Source organism: Epinephelus fuscoguttatus, linkage group LG19, assembly GCF_011397635.1.
Source record: "Epinephelus fuscoguttatus linkage group LG19, E.fuscoguttatus.final_Chr_v1".
Classification (NCBI taxonomy): Eukaryota; Metazoa; Chordata; class Actinopteri; order Perciformes; family Serranidae; genus Epinephelus; species Epinephelus fuscoguttatus.
In genome coordinates this window covers 35,996,595-36,015,877 of record NC_064770.1, presented here as the reverse complement: position 1 = coordinate 36,015,877, position 19,283 = coordinate 35,996,595, and the positions used below count along the sequence as shown (strand labels likewise).

The window sequence follows — 19,283 nt, the reverse complement described above, 5'->3', positions numbered from 1 at the left end:
AAAGGGATGGACAGAACATGCACGGGCTCAGGTGGGGTCGGGCTAGATTTTTTGGGCCCAATCTAAGCTCTAGCACTTGTAGAAGCCATCGTTTCTAGCAAAGACGATGGAGAACAGGTGTTCTTCTTCGTTGCTCGTCCTCCGCACAGACTTACGCGCATATACTTCCCCCGTCAGTTCCAACAGGAATTGACACAGCCCGCTGAGGGCAAAGTTGTATCCTGTACTCACGGTACCGAAAAAAATAACAGGTACCAACGTATTTTTGCGTGTTGGCATCGACTTGACAACCCTACTAGGGGCTTGCCGGGTTTTTTTTTGCCGGAGTGCTCTGAGCTCCTCCAGTTAAATAAACTTCAACTCCAAGTGGAAAAATGCCACATGTCAATTATTTGAGAGGCGGGCCTTCTGTGGTGGTCACAACAACACGTTTACAGTTGGTAAACAATGGAGGAGAAACTGGTGGTAGCGGTTGCTGGATACCCAGAGCTATACGGCCTGATGATAGACAGCAGGTTGTCAAACTGCCCCTGAGTCATCCTAAAATATGCCTGGAAACAGCCATGATGGAGGAGAAGCTCCTGGACCAACTGGTGGTACTCCCCATGATCCAGCCTCTTTTTTAGGGTCTCATGTACCCACACAGATCTCTGTTTATCTGCTGACAGCCTCTCACCCTCAACCAGAGCTACAGACAGTACCCGCTGCCTCAACATGGCAGCAACTACACACCGATTACTGTCAGATAACGAAAATGAATAGATCAACGGTAGATTGTTTACACGGGAAGGTTAGAAAAAGGAGGTGAGTCCGTGGTTGCCTGGCAACAATAATAAGGCTCGGCAAGTGGGTTTTTTTCACTAGTGGCATTTAATGTTAGGATCACGTTGGAACACGTTCTCACCACAAACAAACAGCACCAGAGTTAATTTCTAACCGGACAGAGACCACCTCTTCAAGAAGGTCTCTGTCCGGTTGTTTTGGTGTTCACACCTGCCCAAACAAACCTCACTTGGGGGCAAAGGAACCTGAGTTTTATTGAACCAAACCAAACAGGGCAGGTGTGAAAGCACCCTAAGTCATTTCATGGGGTTGTGACGAGACGTCTTTCACAATGTGAGTCTATGGGAAAAAGTCTCAATGGGTCCAAAGGCATCATGTAACGGACCAGGAAGTTGTGATTCCAAAAATATCGTCAGAGCTTAACTTTCAAATGACGTACTGGTGCTTGGGTCTGCTTCATCTTCCATTTGTCTAACAGAGCTGTTGGTTTTATCTCAAAAGACAAACTATTCTGTAGTTTTGGAGTAATATAAAACTATTTCACCTTTAATGTTCCTGACTTCCAGTTTCTTTTGAGGCCCAGTTTATCTGTTCTGTGGTTGCAGCATGTTGCTGAATGTGTGTGCGCCTGCAGCTTTTGTGCTCTGGCCCTTATTGATTAGCCTGCCTGAGACTTTGTTTGTGTTCCCATGGCTTGTTTTTGCACCACCGACTGCGAGGGGACTAATTTTGTGTATTTTAAAGATAAATTCCAGTCAATAGTTACATAACATCGAGATAAAACTGACACATTGCCTTGGGATGGAGCAGTAGCCAACAATAATTTGTACTGCTCTCAGCCCACCTGTTTGTTTACTTACTTAGCCCACGCGTTAGGGATTAGTCATTTGTGTTGTTTTGAAAGCTATTTACTGTTACTGGTCCTGTGCTAAAGCATGCAATCTGTCCTTAAAGTTCAGTGTAGGGTTTTGCTGTGTTCAAACTGGAAAGATGTCCAGCAGGTAAGTGAACGCTCCCCCCTTTTTTAATACTGGAATGCCACCTCGTCTAACTGTAACTCAAACACAAACATTTTGTAACTTCATCAGCTTGAAATAAAAACACTTCTCCCCCCTGAACTTTAACAATATAACCAGTATTATTAATGGAGCTGTGCATATTCATCTGTTTATATCATGAGAGTCTGGTTGTGACCCCGAGGGTAAATGCTAACAACTTCACTATTGAGAAAGTTCCATCTGCCTGAGACCATCGCACACCAGCTGACTAACTAGCTTTGGCCAATGAGCATGTAAAATGAGAGCAAAGCATGTGATCAATGTCCTCTAAGCATGAAAAACGGTGAGTTTGTCACTGTGGATCTGTGTTTCTCATCCTTGAATCTGTCATGTGCCAGTACTGTGTCTTTGTCATGTTTATTTTCAGAGAGATATCAACCGCTCGTGTCAGTGTTCTTGATATGTTATCCTTTGAAAGAAAAGCGTTCAAGACTTTTCTGATGCATCTTCTTGTCTTTCCCTTTCTTCGTACAGCTTTGTCACTTTGTGTTCTTTCTGTCAGCAGTCCCATACCCAGTGTCCTGCTCTTTACACCTGTTTTTACAATATCCTCTGTTTCCTCTCTCTTCTGCCTCAGCTGTCGGTGGCTCTGGAGGAGAAGTCGACCCTACAGGCAGAGACGCGCTCCCTGAAGGAAAAGTTGAGCCGCTGTGACTCTCTGGACGCCTCCTCTACTGCCATCACCAGCAAGAAGCTGCTGCTGCTGCAGAGTCAGATGGAACAGCTTCAGGAGGAGAACTACAGGTACAAGCAGCACACACACACACACACACACACACACACACACACACACACACACAGAGTTAAGGCCTTTGCACCTCAAGCCGTATTTTTCATGTTTTTTTTCATCAGATAAAAAAAGTCTTCATCTGATAGAAGCTTTTATGCACGGAAACTTTGCACACTGAGTCTGATGCAGTACAAGACAAAATGTTAAGACATCTGCTCAACCTGCGTTACCTCCCTGGCTGTCACTTCTCTCAACACACTGCTTACCTGAGTTACAAAATGATACTGTGCGGCTATTAAATTTCACTCTGCTGTAGCACTGTCATTCCTGCTGTGCATTTCAGGATAGGCTAACTTCACCTTCTCTATGTTGTGGAAGATTTCAATACGGACATTTCTTCCGTAGGCTATATTCCACTTCTTTCTCATGCTGGCCCACTGTCTAAGTCTGGCCTGGTACTCTCTCTTGTTGCGGATTTATGTGTCTCGCAGATTACGCCACGTTTTCTTCACTGCTTCCTTTGTCAGACAACTCTTGAGGGCTGTTGTGTGAAAGTCAAAGGTTTGGAATTATCAGTCAGAGACCCCACGGTCAACTAAGATTCTTAAGTCGAGCAGTTGTTGGGCTTTTTTGGGGTTAATCATTGTACTTCTGGGGATGTTTCGGTCCCCAGATTTAGCTTCAGAGTGAGCACTCCAGGCAGCTGCAGACCCAGGAGAGTCTGCCTAGAAGAGGAGAGGCTTTGCCTGATCAGGCTCTGAGATAATGTTGTCTTCTGCCTTCTGCTTAAAAGATGTGAGTTTACATCTCACAGCATCTTGATATGATACAGTCTCTGGCCTGTGTTGGATATCTAGGGTCGGCAAAACAATGCTGTTGCACATTTCCGATCCATTGTAATTAGCACGTATTAGCTCAAAGGGCTAACTTGGCTTTTTAACTACATCACCTGAATATCACTTGCTCACTAAACATACCACTGAATCCTGTGTAAGCTTTCCAGAGAAAAGAGGAACAAATAGTCGAATATTTATATCAAACCGCCCAATTCAAATAACCTGACAAAACTTGAACCTGTTCCAAAAGCATAATTGATGTACGAAAGTTTTGTCGTCAGTCTGTAAATGTGAGTAAAACAACATATTTAGAGTTGCTGAGGAAGACAGTCCAGGTTTCTGTCTTGCAAACACTCATGAGGCATTTACATAACAGACATTTTGACATTTGCACATTAAATTTTAGAAAATGTAGCTGGAGATTTTCAAAGAATTTGACATTCATAAGTACAATAAGAGTTAACATTATGTATACATGTAAATCAAATGCTGTTGCTGAGTCATACTGCTCCACTTTATATCTGACAATGAGTCCATTCAGTTCACTCAGTCACACAAACCACTGCTCTGCCATCATATGTATCTCAGGCTGGAGAACAGCAGGGATGACATGCGAGTGCGGGGAGAGATACTGGAGCGCGAGGTCACTGAGCTGCAGAAACGAAACGAAGAGCTGACCAGCCTGGCGCACGAGGCCCAGGCCTTCAAAGACGAGATGGACATCCTCAGGTGAGAGCAGCGCTGTTATTCTTACAAAATCCCACCTGAGCAAAGTTGAATTTGTTGTGGAAAACAGTTCAGGCCCTCTCACAAGCTAACCTACGTTTGTACTCAGCCAAACTGCAGAAAGTCACGCTTGGTGGGCGTCACATCACATGGACACTGAGGGTTTGTGTTTTCTGCTTTGTAGCTTTCCAACAGAGCATTTGGGATTGTGTAATCTCATTGAGGGAAGACTCCATACATTAATGCAGCTCATTCAGAATTAACAGTGCCCTTCATTTATGTAATGCATTGTAAACATGGGCTGACAATTCTTGTTGAGATAATAGTAGGTGGCCTTCTGCAGTTGTTGTGAATAAGACAATTTATGGGCTGTTATTTAACTTGAATCAACCAGTTCTTTATTGAGACCGGTCATGAAAGCTCCATGGTGACTGACAATGTATCTCTTGTCTCTTTAAGTCTGGTGATGCTCTGTATTTTTGTTACAAGGGCTGCCCCCGACTAAGAGTTTTCCTAGTCGACCAACAGTCCTTATCAGGGTCCATCAGTGGACTAGTCTCCTGCATGTTTCTGATATGAATGTAATGATTAAATGATATATTTTGGTGGTTTGAGTTGAAGGTGTGAGAAAGAATAGTATCAGTAACATTGTTAACACTGTGCTACATTACAGAGAAATACAAACCGTACTAATGAACCTTCATTAATATAGGCCTATATTTTATCTCCAAGTGCACGTCACACACTGAGCGAGCCGCCTGTTAATGACGCTGTGGGCTAATGGGCATGTAGCTACTTCCATGTTTCAGATCATACGTCATGTTTGTAGTCGACCAATGAAGATGAGTTTACATATCACCTTGGGTTCGTCCTTCACCTTCTCAAAATGATCCCACACTTTGGATTTCCTGCCCGACATGTTATTAACTAGCCTGTGGAATAACCGCAGGTACCAGCCCTGGAAACTAACCTGACTCCTGTCTGACTGCTGAGCGTGGACACTTCCTGTGTCTGCCCTTTGAAATTAAATTCCCACATCATCCAGTCATATAGGTTTGGATTTATTTTGACAAGGTGCAGCTCCTGATAGTTTCACAGGTTTTTTTGTTTATTTTCTGCAACTAAGCAACCAATGAAATCTTGCCAACTAATGACCTTTCTTGTCAACTAACATTTCATCAAGTATTGGGGGCAGCTCTATTTGTTACAATCAACAAATCCCGGGAAAAGACAAACACCAGCAATGAATTGATCCCTTTTAACAAGTATTGTCTCTGTAGCCAAAGCCAGAGTTCCTACACAGTATGGGAAAGTATGGAATCTGATTTTAGTAATTTCCAGGTCTGGATAAATATGGAAAGTATGGTGAAATGTTTTTGTTTCCAGACTATTGCTTCTATGCTGTTTTATAAACTATACAATTCTGAATTTCTAAAAATGAATCCATATAAGCCGAGTGTTTTCGTGGCATTTTTAGCAGCCAGCCACCAGAAATGTTTGCCACTGTTTGAGAGAGTGTGGGCCATAGTGAGTTTGATGCTGTCAAAAGCAAGGCAAGTATGGCATGCAACTGAACACACACTCCTACGCAGAGCTGCCTCTACACCTGTACGCTACTGCGTGCAAAATCACTCCGCCCCAGCAAGTACCTTAAAACTGGATCAAATACAGATATCCAAATTAGTTTGAAAGAAGAAGCATCAGTATCTTTGAATTGCACGTATCTGCTGCATCACAAATAACCAGAGAATAAACTTGTCTGAACATCTATGAGTCACGCAGTGATGCCATTATCAGAAAAGCAAACAGACTATCCTTGTCAGTACAAGGATACCCCTATGGCTGTGTTCATTGTCGTTTCCATGGACACAGTGAATCAACATGGCTACACAGACATACTTAAAATTGAATTTTTAATGTTTTATGCCTCCACATGAGCGATAGCCGTAGCTGAAGGCATGTTTTCAGGTTGTCCGTCCATCCAACCATCCGTCCGTCCGTCCGTCCTCCCCATTCTCGTGGACGCGATATCTAAGAAACGCACCATGGGAATTTCTTTAGTTACTTGGACTCAACAATAAACTGATTAGATTTTGGTGGTCGCAGGTCAAGGTCACTGTGACCTTGCATCTGTCTCATTCTCATGAACGTATTATCTCCAGAACAACTTGAGGACATTTCTTCAAATTTGGCACAAACGTCCACCTGGACTGGAGAATACACTGATCAGAGTTTATTGGTGAAAGGTCAAGGTCACTGTGACCTCACAAAACATGTTTTTGGCCATAACTCAAAAGAATTTTTATGTTAATTATGACAAAACTTCACACAAATGTCAAATAGAATATAAAGATGAAGTGATGACATTATATATCCAAAAGGTCAAAGGTCAGCTTCACTGTGACATCATAATGTTCGGCAAAAACACTTCTCTTGCCAACATATCTCAGGAACAGAAGGGGAGACATTTGGTCAGATACTGAATTAATGACGCTAATTTGGGGTGTCCACCCTCAAACTATGCAGATTGTGTAGATCTCTGTGTGTGAAGCATGATATGATGTCACTTGCTTTGTTTGAGCTACAGTACCTGAGTGCTAGTGATGGGTGGGTTGACCCACAGCCCGTCCTTGGGTCCTTTGGGTTTACCCCTGGGTCGGGTGCTTCGAGTAAGCTTAAGTAAGCATATTGCAGGTTTGTCAGAAACTGACAAAGTATGCAACATTCATGCCAACAGTTGCTATTTGTATTCAGATGTCAAATATGGTTTGAATCTACGGAGAATTTTTGAAGTTTGAGTCTCAAAAAGTCTGGGAATTTAATGAGGAAATGTGTAGAAACCCTGCAGAGCCTGCTGTAGTGAGTCCTCTGTGTTACAGAAACTATTAAAAACACATCAGTGAGCTTCACTGTTGCTCTGAACAAGATGTTCTTTTATTAACATGTATTTAGGCACTGCACAGTTTATTTATATCAATCCCACATACATTTTTTTAGTGTTGTAAATATTCACTAGCAGAAACAAAGCAGTAGAAGAGTAATGAGAGACAAACTAACACGTTGTTTTGATCTTTTCACAGGATTTAAAAATGTAGAACAGCACCAGCCTTCTCCTTTAAGCAGTAGTTCATCTATTATCAATTTACACTCTCAGAAACAACTCCCACACTGCCCACACACAGACGTCCATTCAGCTCCTCTCTGACATCTGTGTTGATAATATGAATTTCATGCATTGACACTGGCTTGCGTCAGAGTTGTTGGTTTTCATAGTTAAACACAATACATCCGTGTAGATGTGTACTTAGCTAGAAGTCATATTTTTGTTCTGGTACTTAACGCCTCCCACACTGTCCTCTCCTCCCCCTCAGGCACTCGTCTGACCGGGTGAACCAGCTCGAAGCTCTGGTGGAGACGTACAAGAGGAAGCTGGAGGATCTGGGAGACCTGCGCAGACAGGTGCGCCTCCTGGAGGAGCGCAACACCGTGTACATGCAGCGCACCTGCGAGCTGGAGGAGGAGCTCCGCAGGGCCAACGCTGTCCGCAGTCAGCTGGACACCTACAAGAGACAGGCAAGCTGTGGGCTGAAAGGAGGAGGGAGTGATAGTTATTCCTGTGTTGACGCCCAAGCGATGTTAAACACAGTCTGGTGTGTGCACGTGTTTGGAAAACCTTGCAGTTTTTACAGAGAGCTCTTGCCAACGCAGACTGTTGCTATGCTCTCTGACTTGCAGGCTCATGAGCTTCACACCAAGCACTCAGCAGAGGCCATGAAAGCTGAGAAATGGCAGTTTGAGTACAAGAACCTTCACGACAAGTATGACGCACTGCTAAAGGAGAAAGAAGTGAGTTGGTGAATATTGTCAGAGAATAAAAGTTCAGCTGTGGTGGGGAAAGAATGAACACGTGCCTCTTACAGAGAGCTCTTACTGAACTGTTTTATCAGCGCACAGCTTCTGTCTGATATCATGGCCACACACTGAAGCCCTGTCATATTAATAGACAACATGCAGTGATATAGTTCATATATTTTAGTGATGGCAGTCCTGCGTGGATCAGCATTTGTTGTGGTAATTACAGGACTCACATCCCCGCAGGAGGAATTGTTGCCAGGCAAATATCGTACTATTCTTCAGTGGACTCCCACGTCCTGTGTCAATTCTAACACCTCCTGCAATCTGACAGGAGTGATTAATGTCCTCGCTTACTCGTGGGAGTAATTAAGGAATACATACTGTACTGACATGAAGTGTACATTTACTTGTACTACTTGGAGGAAGTGTGTGAGTCCAGATAAAAGAAACTCATCGCTCCACAGGGTTTGATGCTCATGCTGTTAATCAGATTTTCCCTAATTACTGTCTTTTTATTAATGATGTGAAATTAAATTAAGTCCATTTTCATGCGCATTTCCCAGCTTGTCCAACAAAACCTGATGGAGCATTACTTTTTTTCTAAATATCAGGGGCTGGTTGCACAAAACACCTTATGTTAAGATTTTCATTCAAGTTCCAGTTAAGGTTTCCCTCAAAACAAAATTGGTTGCACAAAACACCCTTTAGTCTTCTTAAGGTTTCCCTAAGTATTTACGGTCTTCTCCTTGTATTGGTCTTAAGGAATCCCTACACCACTGCACAAAAGACCTTAGCAACCAAACAAGGTAAAAAAAAAAAAAAAAACAACCTTAAGGTTCCTCTGACTCTTAACTGACTGATCTTAACTGCAACGTGACCCAGTTTATGGCGATAAATGAAAAAACTAATCCACCCTTAGAATTCATTTTCATTGTTTCTTCCTACAGTGAGAGAAGCCTTAAGAAGAAGAAGTCTTAGAAGAAGAAATCTTAAGGTGTTTTGTGCAACTGGTTCCGGGTTTTTAAGGAAATGTGAATTGACGAGGGGTCCTAGAGCATACAGTCATAAATGTGCACAAAACATATTGGGCTGATTGGTCCAGTAGTTTGCAAGATTAGCCACAGACAGATGACACACAGCCTCAGCTAAGGAGAACATTAAGCCTTAGGTGTCATACTTAGGGGGAAAACTAAGGTGTTCAATGCAACCGGTCCCTGATTTTTATAAATGTATATCTTTGGCATTTAAGCCTTTATTGGACATTCAAGTAAAGACAGAGCAACACCAGCCCTGCAACAAGGAATCAATCAGAATCCGGTTTATTAAGAGTGTCCTTAAAAAGTCTGAAAATGTCTTAAATCCAATTTAGTGAATATTAGGACTTCAACGTCATGTAATAGTCTTAAATTTGAATTTGTGAGGCCTTATTTGCCACAAATATTTTATCTAATTTTATTCACCCATCTTTTATTTATTTATTTACTTGTTGGTCAAAATGAATCAAGCTGAATCAACAGAACCACCACTACTTCCCTTTATACCTAACCTACAATGCAAGAAAAAGATGATTTATCCAAAAAAATCGGTCTTAAATTTGGATAAGGATGATCTTTAAAAAGTATTTAAAAGCATTAAATCTGTGTCTGATACCTGTAGACACCATGTTATTGCCAAGAAGGTTTTTTAACATGGAAACCTGATTGAAGCTGAAGTTTGTGTTTCGATGTGCTTTGTTCTTTAGCGTCTGATTTCGGAAAGAGACACACTTCGAGAGACAAACGATGAGCTGAGGTGTGCACAGGTCCAACAGAGGTGTCTCAGTGGAACTGGTGAGTCGATTCACAAACTGAACTGCAAGATGGTGAAATAATCAAAAGCAAAATTCCACGTGTGATAGAGTAGATTTTACACCAGTCATACTTTTAGAGTACTATGTTTTGGTGGCTGATCATTAAAGGAGAACTCCAATATTTTTCCCCTGGACCCTGTTTTCCCGTGTTTTTTTTGCACAAGTTACTGGTGTGAACAAAATTTGAAATTTGTATCTTTCTTTAAGCTTAAAGATTTTCAGTGTCACGCTGGAATATTTAGTTGATTTAAGCAACGTGAAAAAGTCAGTGAGATATCAGAACGAGACTTCTCCTTGAACACAGAACAGACTGAAACAAGCGAAAGGTACAGAAGAATATTTAATTTCTCTGTAGGGTTCTTTCTGTAATGTTGTCAGGCACTTAAAATGATAATCTGAGCCTGTCAGTGGCAAAACAAGAACTTAAATAGACGTTAATTGACAGGACAGCCTGCCCAGAGTTGTTGAGCTGTAGCTGTAGTCCAGGTTGAAAAATATTGAAGTTACCCTTTAAATTAAATTTAGTTAATTTAGTTACCCACTGACACTTCTCTCTCTCTCTCTGTCTTGTTGCAGGAGGCTTGTGTGACAATGATGTCACAGTAGGAAACCTCGCTGCAGAGATCATGCCCACTGAGCTCAAGTATGTTTGTCATGATGTATCTGTGGTGTGAGGAATACATGTGTACGTAGGAGCCAAACTTAAAGGAATACTTCACCAAAAAAATCCATCCATTCATTTTCAACCGCTTATCCGAAGCCATGTTGCGGGGGTAGCAGGCTGAGCAAAGTATTCTAGACGTCCCTCTCCCGAGCAACACTTTCCAGCTCCTCCTGGGGGACCCCAAGGTGTTCCCAGGCCAGATGAGATATGTAATCCCTCCAGTGTGTTCTGGGTCTGCCCTGGGGCCTCCTACCAGTGGGACGTGCTCAGAACACCTCTAACAGGAGGCGCCCAGGAGGATCCTGATCAGGGGCCTCATTTATAAAAGAGTGCTGAGGATTCATACTAAAAGTTGATGTGCGCCCAAAAGCTGAAAATGGCGTGTGCCAAAAAATAATCTGATTTATAAAACCGTGCGCACGCACACTTGCACACAATGTTCTCTTTATAAATCATAGACCTCCTGGAGTTGTGCGCACCCAGATCCGCCTCATATTCCGCCCTCTACACGCCCTAGTTCAACCATAAATGGTCATGCAGATCACCTCATGAATGTGATCTGCGTATAAATAAGCCGGCATGCGAGTGTGTGAGTCACAGCGACAGGTGTGAGAAAGGAACCAAAAAACGGAATTTTTCCGAGACTGAGCTAGAGATCCTTTAACAGGAGGTGGAGGACTGAAGAAAGAGTTTATTTGGTGGCCACAGCAGCGGGATCACTAATAAAAGAAAGCGAAAAAAAAAGTGGCAACACATCAGCGCTGATGATGCTGTCAGCTGTGTCTGTGGGACTGCACGGACAGTGACAGAGGAAAAAAAACGCACGAGGGTCACCGCAGTATTTATATGTTTATGGCAATTGGTCTGATCAGACACCCGGCCTGAATTACAGCATGAACCAGTGGTATCCCTGTCCCAAAATACAACGTGTAATTTGAAATACAATTCAAAGATGAAAGTGTAATAGGCGAACATGTTTCTTCATGCCGGTTTTGTCATGAACAGCACATGTCTAAGTAGGGCTGATGAAATGAGTGTAACGGTTGTGCTTAATGGCTGTATTTCGAGACATGATAAATGCACTGGAAATATTTAGCTAAATAAATAAATATATTCCATGCAGTCACGCCGTCCTCTCCCCCTCCTGCGCTCACAGAGTGGACAGTGAGACGTTAGAGGCAGTGCAGATTAAATACGTATTTAGAAAGAATTTCAATTCAGGATTTGAGTTGGATTTTACAGCGTTTTTATGAAACAATTATCACTCACTCCAAGCGCAAAATAAGGCTGCTGGATTTAATTTCAATGATAACGTGGATCTAAGGTGGATATAGCGTTACATTAAATTTGTATTAGACATCAATAAAAATCTGACTCCACTTCTCCACCTCGCCGTCTGCATCGCCACTTCCCAGTGTCTCCAAAATGTGCGCACGCATGACTCAGAGTTTGCTTACAGGTGCGCACATTCTCCCGCCAAGTTTATTTTTATAAATCACAACCTTTGCGTGGGAAGTGGCGTACGCCTCTTTAAAGCCCCGTTTTGTGCGTAAGCAAGCTTTATAAATGAGGCCCCAGATGCCTAAACCAAAAAAATGACCAAATTTTTTTTTTCTGTTTACATGTTAATTTATTGATTGATTGGGGATCGCGTTTAACAACAGCAAAACTATAACAAAGCATCTGTTTAAAAACTGTAACATAACTCCTGCAGTATAATCCAAGTGTCATTTATCCAGTCGTACGCTCAGAATTTAACAAACAAGCATTTTTGCTAAAACGTTACCGTATAAAGAAACACTGTGTAAGGTTTAGGGGGTTTAGTGACATCTGGTGGTGAGGATTGCAACTTACAACCAGCTGAAACTTCTCCCAGTTAGAATTCCTTCAGTGTTCATTGTTCATGAGGTTTTTACCAGGAGTTGAATTATCTACGAAGACTCCCTCCTCTCCAAAACAAACGGACCCAGTGATTTTAAACCACTAAAAACGTTGGATAAAGCAGTTTAACAATAAAAAATTGTGGTTTTCCAACACTCACTACAGTGGCTGACACACAAATGCAAATCCCCTGTGTAGAGCTTGTGTTTGGTTTGTCCGTTCTGGGCTACTCATCATGATTAAGTAACATACAGATGGTCGTTCTGTGGGTGAAGTATTCCTTTGAGTGTAAACGATTATATTCTAAACGTGTAACACACATGCACTTGTGTCACTATCAGCAGCCCACTCCTGCTCTATATTCATCTCCTATAGTCCGAGGCACAGTTGGCCCCCGAAATAGCAACACATGGCAGCGCTGCACATTTGGTCGGGGCGTTGTCAGATAACTCAGCAGACCTTCCTCGCCTCTGCCACTCTCTGACCCATTTTATCTGCCCTCCACTTTCTTTACCCCCTCACCTCCTCTGCCCCTCTCCTCTCACTGTTGTGTTCCTCGGACAGGGAGACGGTGGTGCGTCTACAGAGTGAAAACAAGATGCTGTGTGTCCAGGAGGAGACCTACAGGCAGAAACTAGTGGAGGTGCAGGCTGAGCTGGAGGAGGCTCAGCGCAGCAAGAACTCCCTGGAAACTCAGAACAGGTAGGGGTGTGTGTGTGTGTGTACTCAATGTGCAGTCCAAGTTCTTGTTCTTGTTGTGTTAAGTAATCCTTCTAGGCCACCATATTGTGTGTTCCTGGACATTAAGCTGGTTGTTTGGCTGACGGTAGGAGTGATATCTGCCTAAATGTCAACTCACCCTCTGGACTGTGTGCTCAACTGAGCTGTGTGGGCTGGACTGGAGGACAGACAGCAGAAAGCCAGATTGTCCCTTGACTGTGTGTGTGTGTGTGTGTGTGTGTGTGTGTTTACATGCCTGTGGGCATGTGGACATGTGGGTGGACTGCGCGTGTGTGTGTGTGTGTGTGTGTGTGTGTGTGTGTGTGTGTGTGTGTGTGTGTGTGTGTCCATGCAACACCAGGCCCAGGGTGTGGGAAGCATCCTCAGCAACAGTAACAGGAGGAGAGGAGTGGAGTGAGCATGCTCAGTAGAGAGCAAAGCAGTGAATGGCCAGGCAGCACACTTGGGGGAATAGATGAACACCGCCTGCAGCAGATGTACACAGATCCACATGATACTTTGCATACATCTTCCACCCACAGTATCAACTTCATAACCTTGTGTTTCATCTTTACCGTCAACCTCCCGTTTGTTTGTTACTCCCTCCACAATGTTCCTTTAACTTATTATTGTCTCTGTTTCTTGTATCTTTCTTCGCTCGTTCTGTTGCTAACCTGTCATCTTGTTTGTTTCCAAGATTAAACCAGCAGCAGATCTCAGAGCTGCGCGCTCAGATCGAGGAGCTCCAGAAAGCGCTCCACGAGCAGGACAGCAAGACTGAGGACGTGAGTCAGCCGGGAGACCTTCCTTCCCACTTTTGTTTTAACTCTCCTCATCACGAATCATAGTTTCCTACAATCATGTTGACAGAATATAGAGACTATTTACAGAGTGTGCATGGGAACATTTTTATCAGGGATGCACCGATGGTAAAACTCTTGGCCAATACTGATGTTTAACGGGGTTCCTGCGAATCCGTAAAAAGTCCTAAAAAGCATTGAATTCATTTATTTAAAGACAAGGCCCGAAATCAGTCTTTCAAATGCAAAGACACTGGAAGTAGGATTTTTTTTTTTAACTTGGAGGTTGTCATGGGTGTTATAAAGTCAAATCACAGTTCATTTTCTCACTTACATTTTGGCATACACTGTCACACTTTCACAATGGCTTGACAAGCCTTGAGCTCGAGCCTTAAAATAAATAAATAAATAAATACAGTATTCCATACAGTATCGTTCGTGTATAATCCCCAGCCGTCGGGCCAGTGTTGGAGGTTCAACTTGTAACCATTTTCGAGTTATGGCTTTCCTGCTATTTGCCAAAAGTATCTTTAATAAATATTTATCTTTGTGTGGGACAGTTTCAGGTTTTTTTCTGAGGTATAATGTAGAAAATGAGTAAACTAACTCCCTCCTAATTATCTTATGAAACAATCCAAATGAGGCTCAGTGTATTTATGCAAAATGTTTTTTAAACTCAACATGTTGAGGATTTAGGCAGAGTGAGAAACACAAAACCGGCAAGAAAAGTCTTAACTCTAGTGAATACGTGGGTAAAATTGTCCCTAACACTACGTAATCGATGTCAGTACGTGTGTTTGTTTGTTTTTCTTTTTGGACTTGAATTTAATTCTGAGAGGCATTAAAAACTTCTTAAAAAGTGTTAACGTTGCCTTAAGCTGTAGGAACCCTTGTTTAAAATAACAGTCGCTAACAGTAGCTGATACAGATGTTTTTGATGTTGTTGGTGTTTAGTTTGTTTTTGTTGCTATGTATACCCCCTTTTTTGTGCCAGAGCAGCAAAGATATCTTCAATATAAAAAACTGTTTTAAGGTCATTCACCCTTTTCTTACACTACCTTTTGAATGAAATTCAATCATGCAGACTTATGAAACAACCTTTAATTTGACCTTTCACATGAAAAACATCTCATAAAGAAATGCTTCAAAAGCTTTCTTATAAGGGATGTTCCTGAAGACTTATTTACTTGATGTTTAAACAAATACATTTAAATCAGTCGACTAGTCTTAAAGTAAGAAAACACCCAGAAAACATTTAAAATTTCGCACAATTTAATATTATAGTTAATATTGTGTATATTAAAAGAGCCATTAGAATTTAATCACATTTGTCAATAACCAAACGGCACTATAAATGTCTCTGAAACATGTGACACTTCGCAGCGTGCATCGTGAACATTACACGTCCTATAAAACGTCACAACTCACTAAATAAAAATGAACAAACAACATATTTCTTACTGAGTGTTTAACATTCCAATTCATCCCATTCAGAAACACATCTACACACATGCTCACACGGTAACTGTCATGCACGCCCTCTTAACTTTATCAGACGAGTAGCCGACTGGCGAGGGTGGCAACATTAATCGACTCGTCAATCAATTGCACACATCCCTACTTTTTCTAAATACATAATAATTCCTCTCTAATATCTGTTTTATGTTACTATAAAATCGTAAACAAATTTCTCCTCCAATACTCATTTTAACTGGATAGAGCGTGAACACATCATAATGTAACTCAGTGTGACCTCTGTTAGCTGTTAGCTCAGGCCTCCAGCTGCTAACAGCTAATGTTAACTAGCTCTCCTGCAGATGTCAGCACAGATTTATTGTTCACAGTTTAGCATTATCAGATCACGCTGAGCTTTGATGATAATCTTTGTAGTGGACAAACAGTGGAATTAAATCTGTCACGTGATGAGCGTCACAACCCACGCAAAATGAGTTGTTTCACTATCGGAGTTTGATCCATTCGGTCTGATAACATTCTTTTTTTTGGCTTCATGTGCAGCTGAGCAGCTTTCAAAAGAAACTGTGTCCAGTTGTATTTACACATCTATTTCGTCCCCTGACGCATCCATAGTGGGTTCACTGCGTCCTTTCATCCTAGCAGCGTCCCGGGGATGATCTCTGCTCGTCTTTCTGTCCTCTGGATGATGCTATGCTGTTAGTCTCGAGTCCTGCTTCTAGCCTGAGTAAAATTGATGTGACACAGCAGAAGAACATCAGCCACTGCCATTGGTGAATGTCATATGATTTGCTGACAGGCCAATGGCAGTCAACAACTATCAGCAGATACCGATGTTCGGCTGATAAATCGGTGCACCCCTACATTTGTTTCCGCATAAAACCTTATCAACTAGCTGCATGGTGTTTTGAGTATATTTAGAAGATGACTGTTAAACACTCAGCTGTCAAGGACTGCACTGTTTGTTCTACTTTGATTTATGTTGTGTGGGATTTTAACCCATGTTTGCTGTGGTGATTCACTGTTAACGCCTGCCCCTCTCTGTCTGTCTCTCTGTGCCTGCCCCCATCGAACAACTCTGCCAAAATCAGGCCATCGTAAGTACGGCCCACCCTCTGTCCACCTGGCCCGTGATTTAACTCTTTGCCAGCTTGACTTTTGCAGCTTATACTGTGTCTATGTATGTGTGTGTTCTTTAAAAAGCCTTGTGTGTTTGATTTGATTTCAATGTGTGTTTTTTTTTTCTTCTTCTTTGAAGTCCTCCTTACTGAAGAAGAAGCTCGAGGAACATTTGTAAGTACTCTGCTGCTTCTTACAGACTATTTATCCTTGTTAGTCCCAAACAAAAGTGAGCTCACACACTCCTGGCATGTGGCTACTGCAGGGAGAAGCTCCATGAAGCTCACTCAGATCTCCAGAAGAAAAGAGAAGTCATTGACGACCTTGAGCCCAAAGTGGACGGCAACAGTAAGTCATGTAATATTCTGCCTGTCTGAGCACCTGCCAGTGTCCACTCTCTCCTCTCTATTTTAACACTGTCCTTATTTTTCTCTCTCTCAGTGGCGAAGAAGATAGATGAACTCCAGGAGATCTTGCGGAAGAAGGACGAGGACATGAAGCAGATGGAGGAGCGATACAAGCGCTATGTGGAGAAGGCGAGAACGGTCAGTCCACCTAAACGGAACATGTTGTCCTCAGCATATGGCTCTAAAACGAAACTATGAGGGTTATTTTTTCACACATCAAAATCTGTACTACTGCACATGAGAAAAAAAGTTGTGTAAAGCCTTGTGTGGCTCCAGAGCTCTGTGAAATCTGCTGTATGAAATACTCAAGCAGGCCTGCCAGGATTTCACTGGCTGTTTTTTCCCCAAAGTGTGCTGATTTCACAGCAGCTTTTCTGAACATTTGTGATGCAGGTTGTCATGATTTTAGATGTTTTTTGCAATGAAATTGAAGCAGCAAGTGAAAACTGCAAAAAAAGACTACAAAACGTTTCTCCTAACCATATCTAACTCACCTTGATTCTTTGAGCACGTGCAGTAGACCTGATGCAGCAGCCTCTGTCGTGGTGATTTGTCTTGTCTGTTGTCAGCGTGTTTCAGGGATTCTCTCAGAATGTTTCGCATTTTGTTTGTGCTCCACCACAGCGTTGCACGTGGTGCAAAACAGTTTACCTGCACTTTCATGCAGAACATCAGAGAATTATCTTTCTTACACGGTCTTTAGCAGTCTGTGACACCAGGGATCAGCACGCCCGGGTCACCGCCCCAATATACCCGGCCGCAATGCCAGTCCCTGCGGGCGGTTGGCCCACAGGGTGGCGGCTCCTTGTCATTCATTCAGGCTGAGCCCAAGCAGCCACCAGACGCTCACTGGCAAGCTTCCCCACCAGGCCTGGCTCCAGAGGGGGACCCTGGTGTCCCCATACTGGGCAAGATACTCTTTTCCCAAATGCATCATTTCATTGAGGTCTTCTTGAACAGCTCTTAGTCTGGCCCCTCCCCTAGGAACACTTTGCCTTGGGAGACCCTACAAGGGGCTATTAGCCCTAGACAAACACAGCTGCCAGCATCACAGGGACACGCAAACCGCTTCACCACGTTCAGGTGGCAATTCTTGGAGCTTTCAATTTACTGGTCCATCTACGTCCCAACCCTCACCTATGGTCATGAGCTCTGGGTAGTGACCAAAAGAATGAGATGGCGGATACAAGCGGCCGAAATGAGTTTGCTCCGTGGGGTGTCTGGGCTCAGCCTTAGAGATAGGGTGAGGAGCTCGGACATCCGGAGGGAGCTCGGAGTAGAGCCGCTGCTCCTTCATGTCAAAAGGGGTCAGTTGAGGTGGTTCAACATCTGATCAGGATCCTCCTGGGCGCCTCCTGTTAGAGGTGTTCTGGGCACGTCCCACTGGTAGGAGGCCCCGGGGCAGACCCAGAACACACTGGAGGGATTACATATCTCATCTGGCCGGGGAACACCTTGAGGTCCACCAGGAGGAGCTGGAGAGTGTTGCTGGGGAGAGGGATGTCTGGGGTGCTTTGCTTGGCCTGCTGACAAGCGGGGGCTCAGCAGGGACGGAGCACCTGCTGCAGCAAGCGAACACGCAGTCTGGGGGTCCTTTTGACTTGACCAGCAGACTTCACTACAAGCCAGTTGGCCGTAGAAACAGGTGACGTGCTTTAAAAGCAGCAGCCGGTGATTTGAGCAGCTGAGTTGCAGGTGACACCATCAGCCGACCGACCAGTTCACACCGCTGCAACTTTTCTTTGCACATTTTGAAACGGTTTCATCTCGTCTCGACTCTTTGGTCTGAACTGCGCTTAATTCTACAAGTAGTATAACCCTGCTGATGTTAATTTTGAATTCAGATGTTATAAATGAAGCTTTAACTCTTTGATTCAGGAGTGCAACACTAAATGAGTGGAGTAATATTTTAATAAACGTCCTGTGTGTGTGCAGGTGATCAAAACCCTGGATCCCAAGCAGCAGCCAGCGCCTGTGTCTCCCGACATCCAGGCTCTGAAGAACCAGCTGACAGAGAAGGAGAGAAAAATCCAGCACCTGGAGGTACGAACCTTTGACATGAGGAAACAAAGCAGTTCACTGCAGCTCTTTAAATCTCACTAACACACGATGATCTGCTCCTCAGCATGACTACGAGAAGAGCAGAGCCAGACATGACCAGGAGGAGAAACTCATCATTACTGCCTGGTACAACATGGTGAGTGGAAACATGGAGACAGCCTGAAGGTGTTTTATGTTTTTATCTGTAGTGTCTCTCTCTAGTTAGAAACAATTCTGCCACCTTTGATTTTATGATTTTTTTTGTTATGTTTTATTTGAGTCCAAACAAGGATTTTTACTGGACGTCAGTGATTTGCATGAGACACAAGTCCTGACTCTACG

The 19,283-nt window shown here is 43.1% G+C and overlaps 1 protein-coding gene across 1 annotated transcript in view; it reads left to right on the top strand.

The window, feature by feature from the left end:
* hook2 (hook microtubule-tethering protein 2) overlaps positions 1–19,283 on the top strand; it is a 34,728-nt gene that overhangs the window by 12,264 nt on the left and 3,181 nt on the right. Inside the window, exons 9-21 of the mRNA XM_049560700.1 lie at positions 2,419–2,585; positions 3,996–4,136; positions 7,505–7,706; positions 7,869–7,979; positions 9,730–9,817; positions 10,414–10,480; positions 12,947–13,084; positions 13,800–13,887; positions 16,634–16,668; positions 16,760–16,842; positions 16,936–17,039; positions 18,837–18,944; positions 19,027–19,098. Coding sequence (XP_049416657.1) covers positions 2,419–2,585; positions 3,996–4,136; positions 7,505–7,706; positions 7,869–7,979; positions 9,730–9,817; positions 10,414–10,480; positions 12,947–13,084; positions 13,800–13,887; positions 16,634–16,668; positions 16,760–16,842; positions 16,936–17,039; positions 18,837–18,944; positions 19,027–19,098 — 1,404 coding nt within the window. The remainder of the gene's footprint in view (positions 1–2,418; positions 2,586–3,995; positions 4,137–7,504; positions 7,707–7,868; positions 7,980–9,729; positions 9,818–10,413; positions 10,481–12,946; positions 13,085–13,799; positions 13,888–16,633; positions 16,669–16,759; positions 16,843–16,935; positions 17,040–18,836; positions 18,945–19,026; positions 19,099–19,283) is intronic.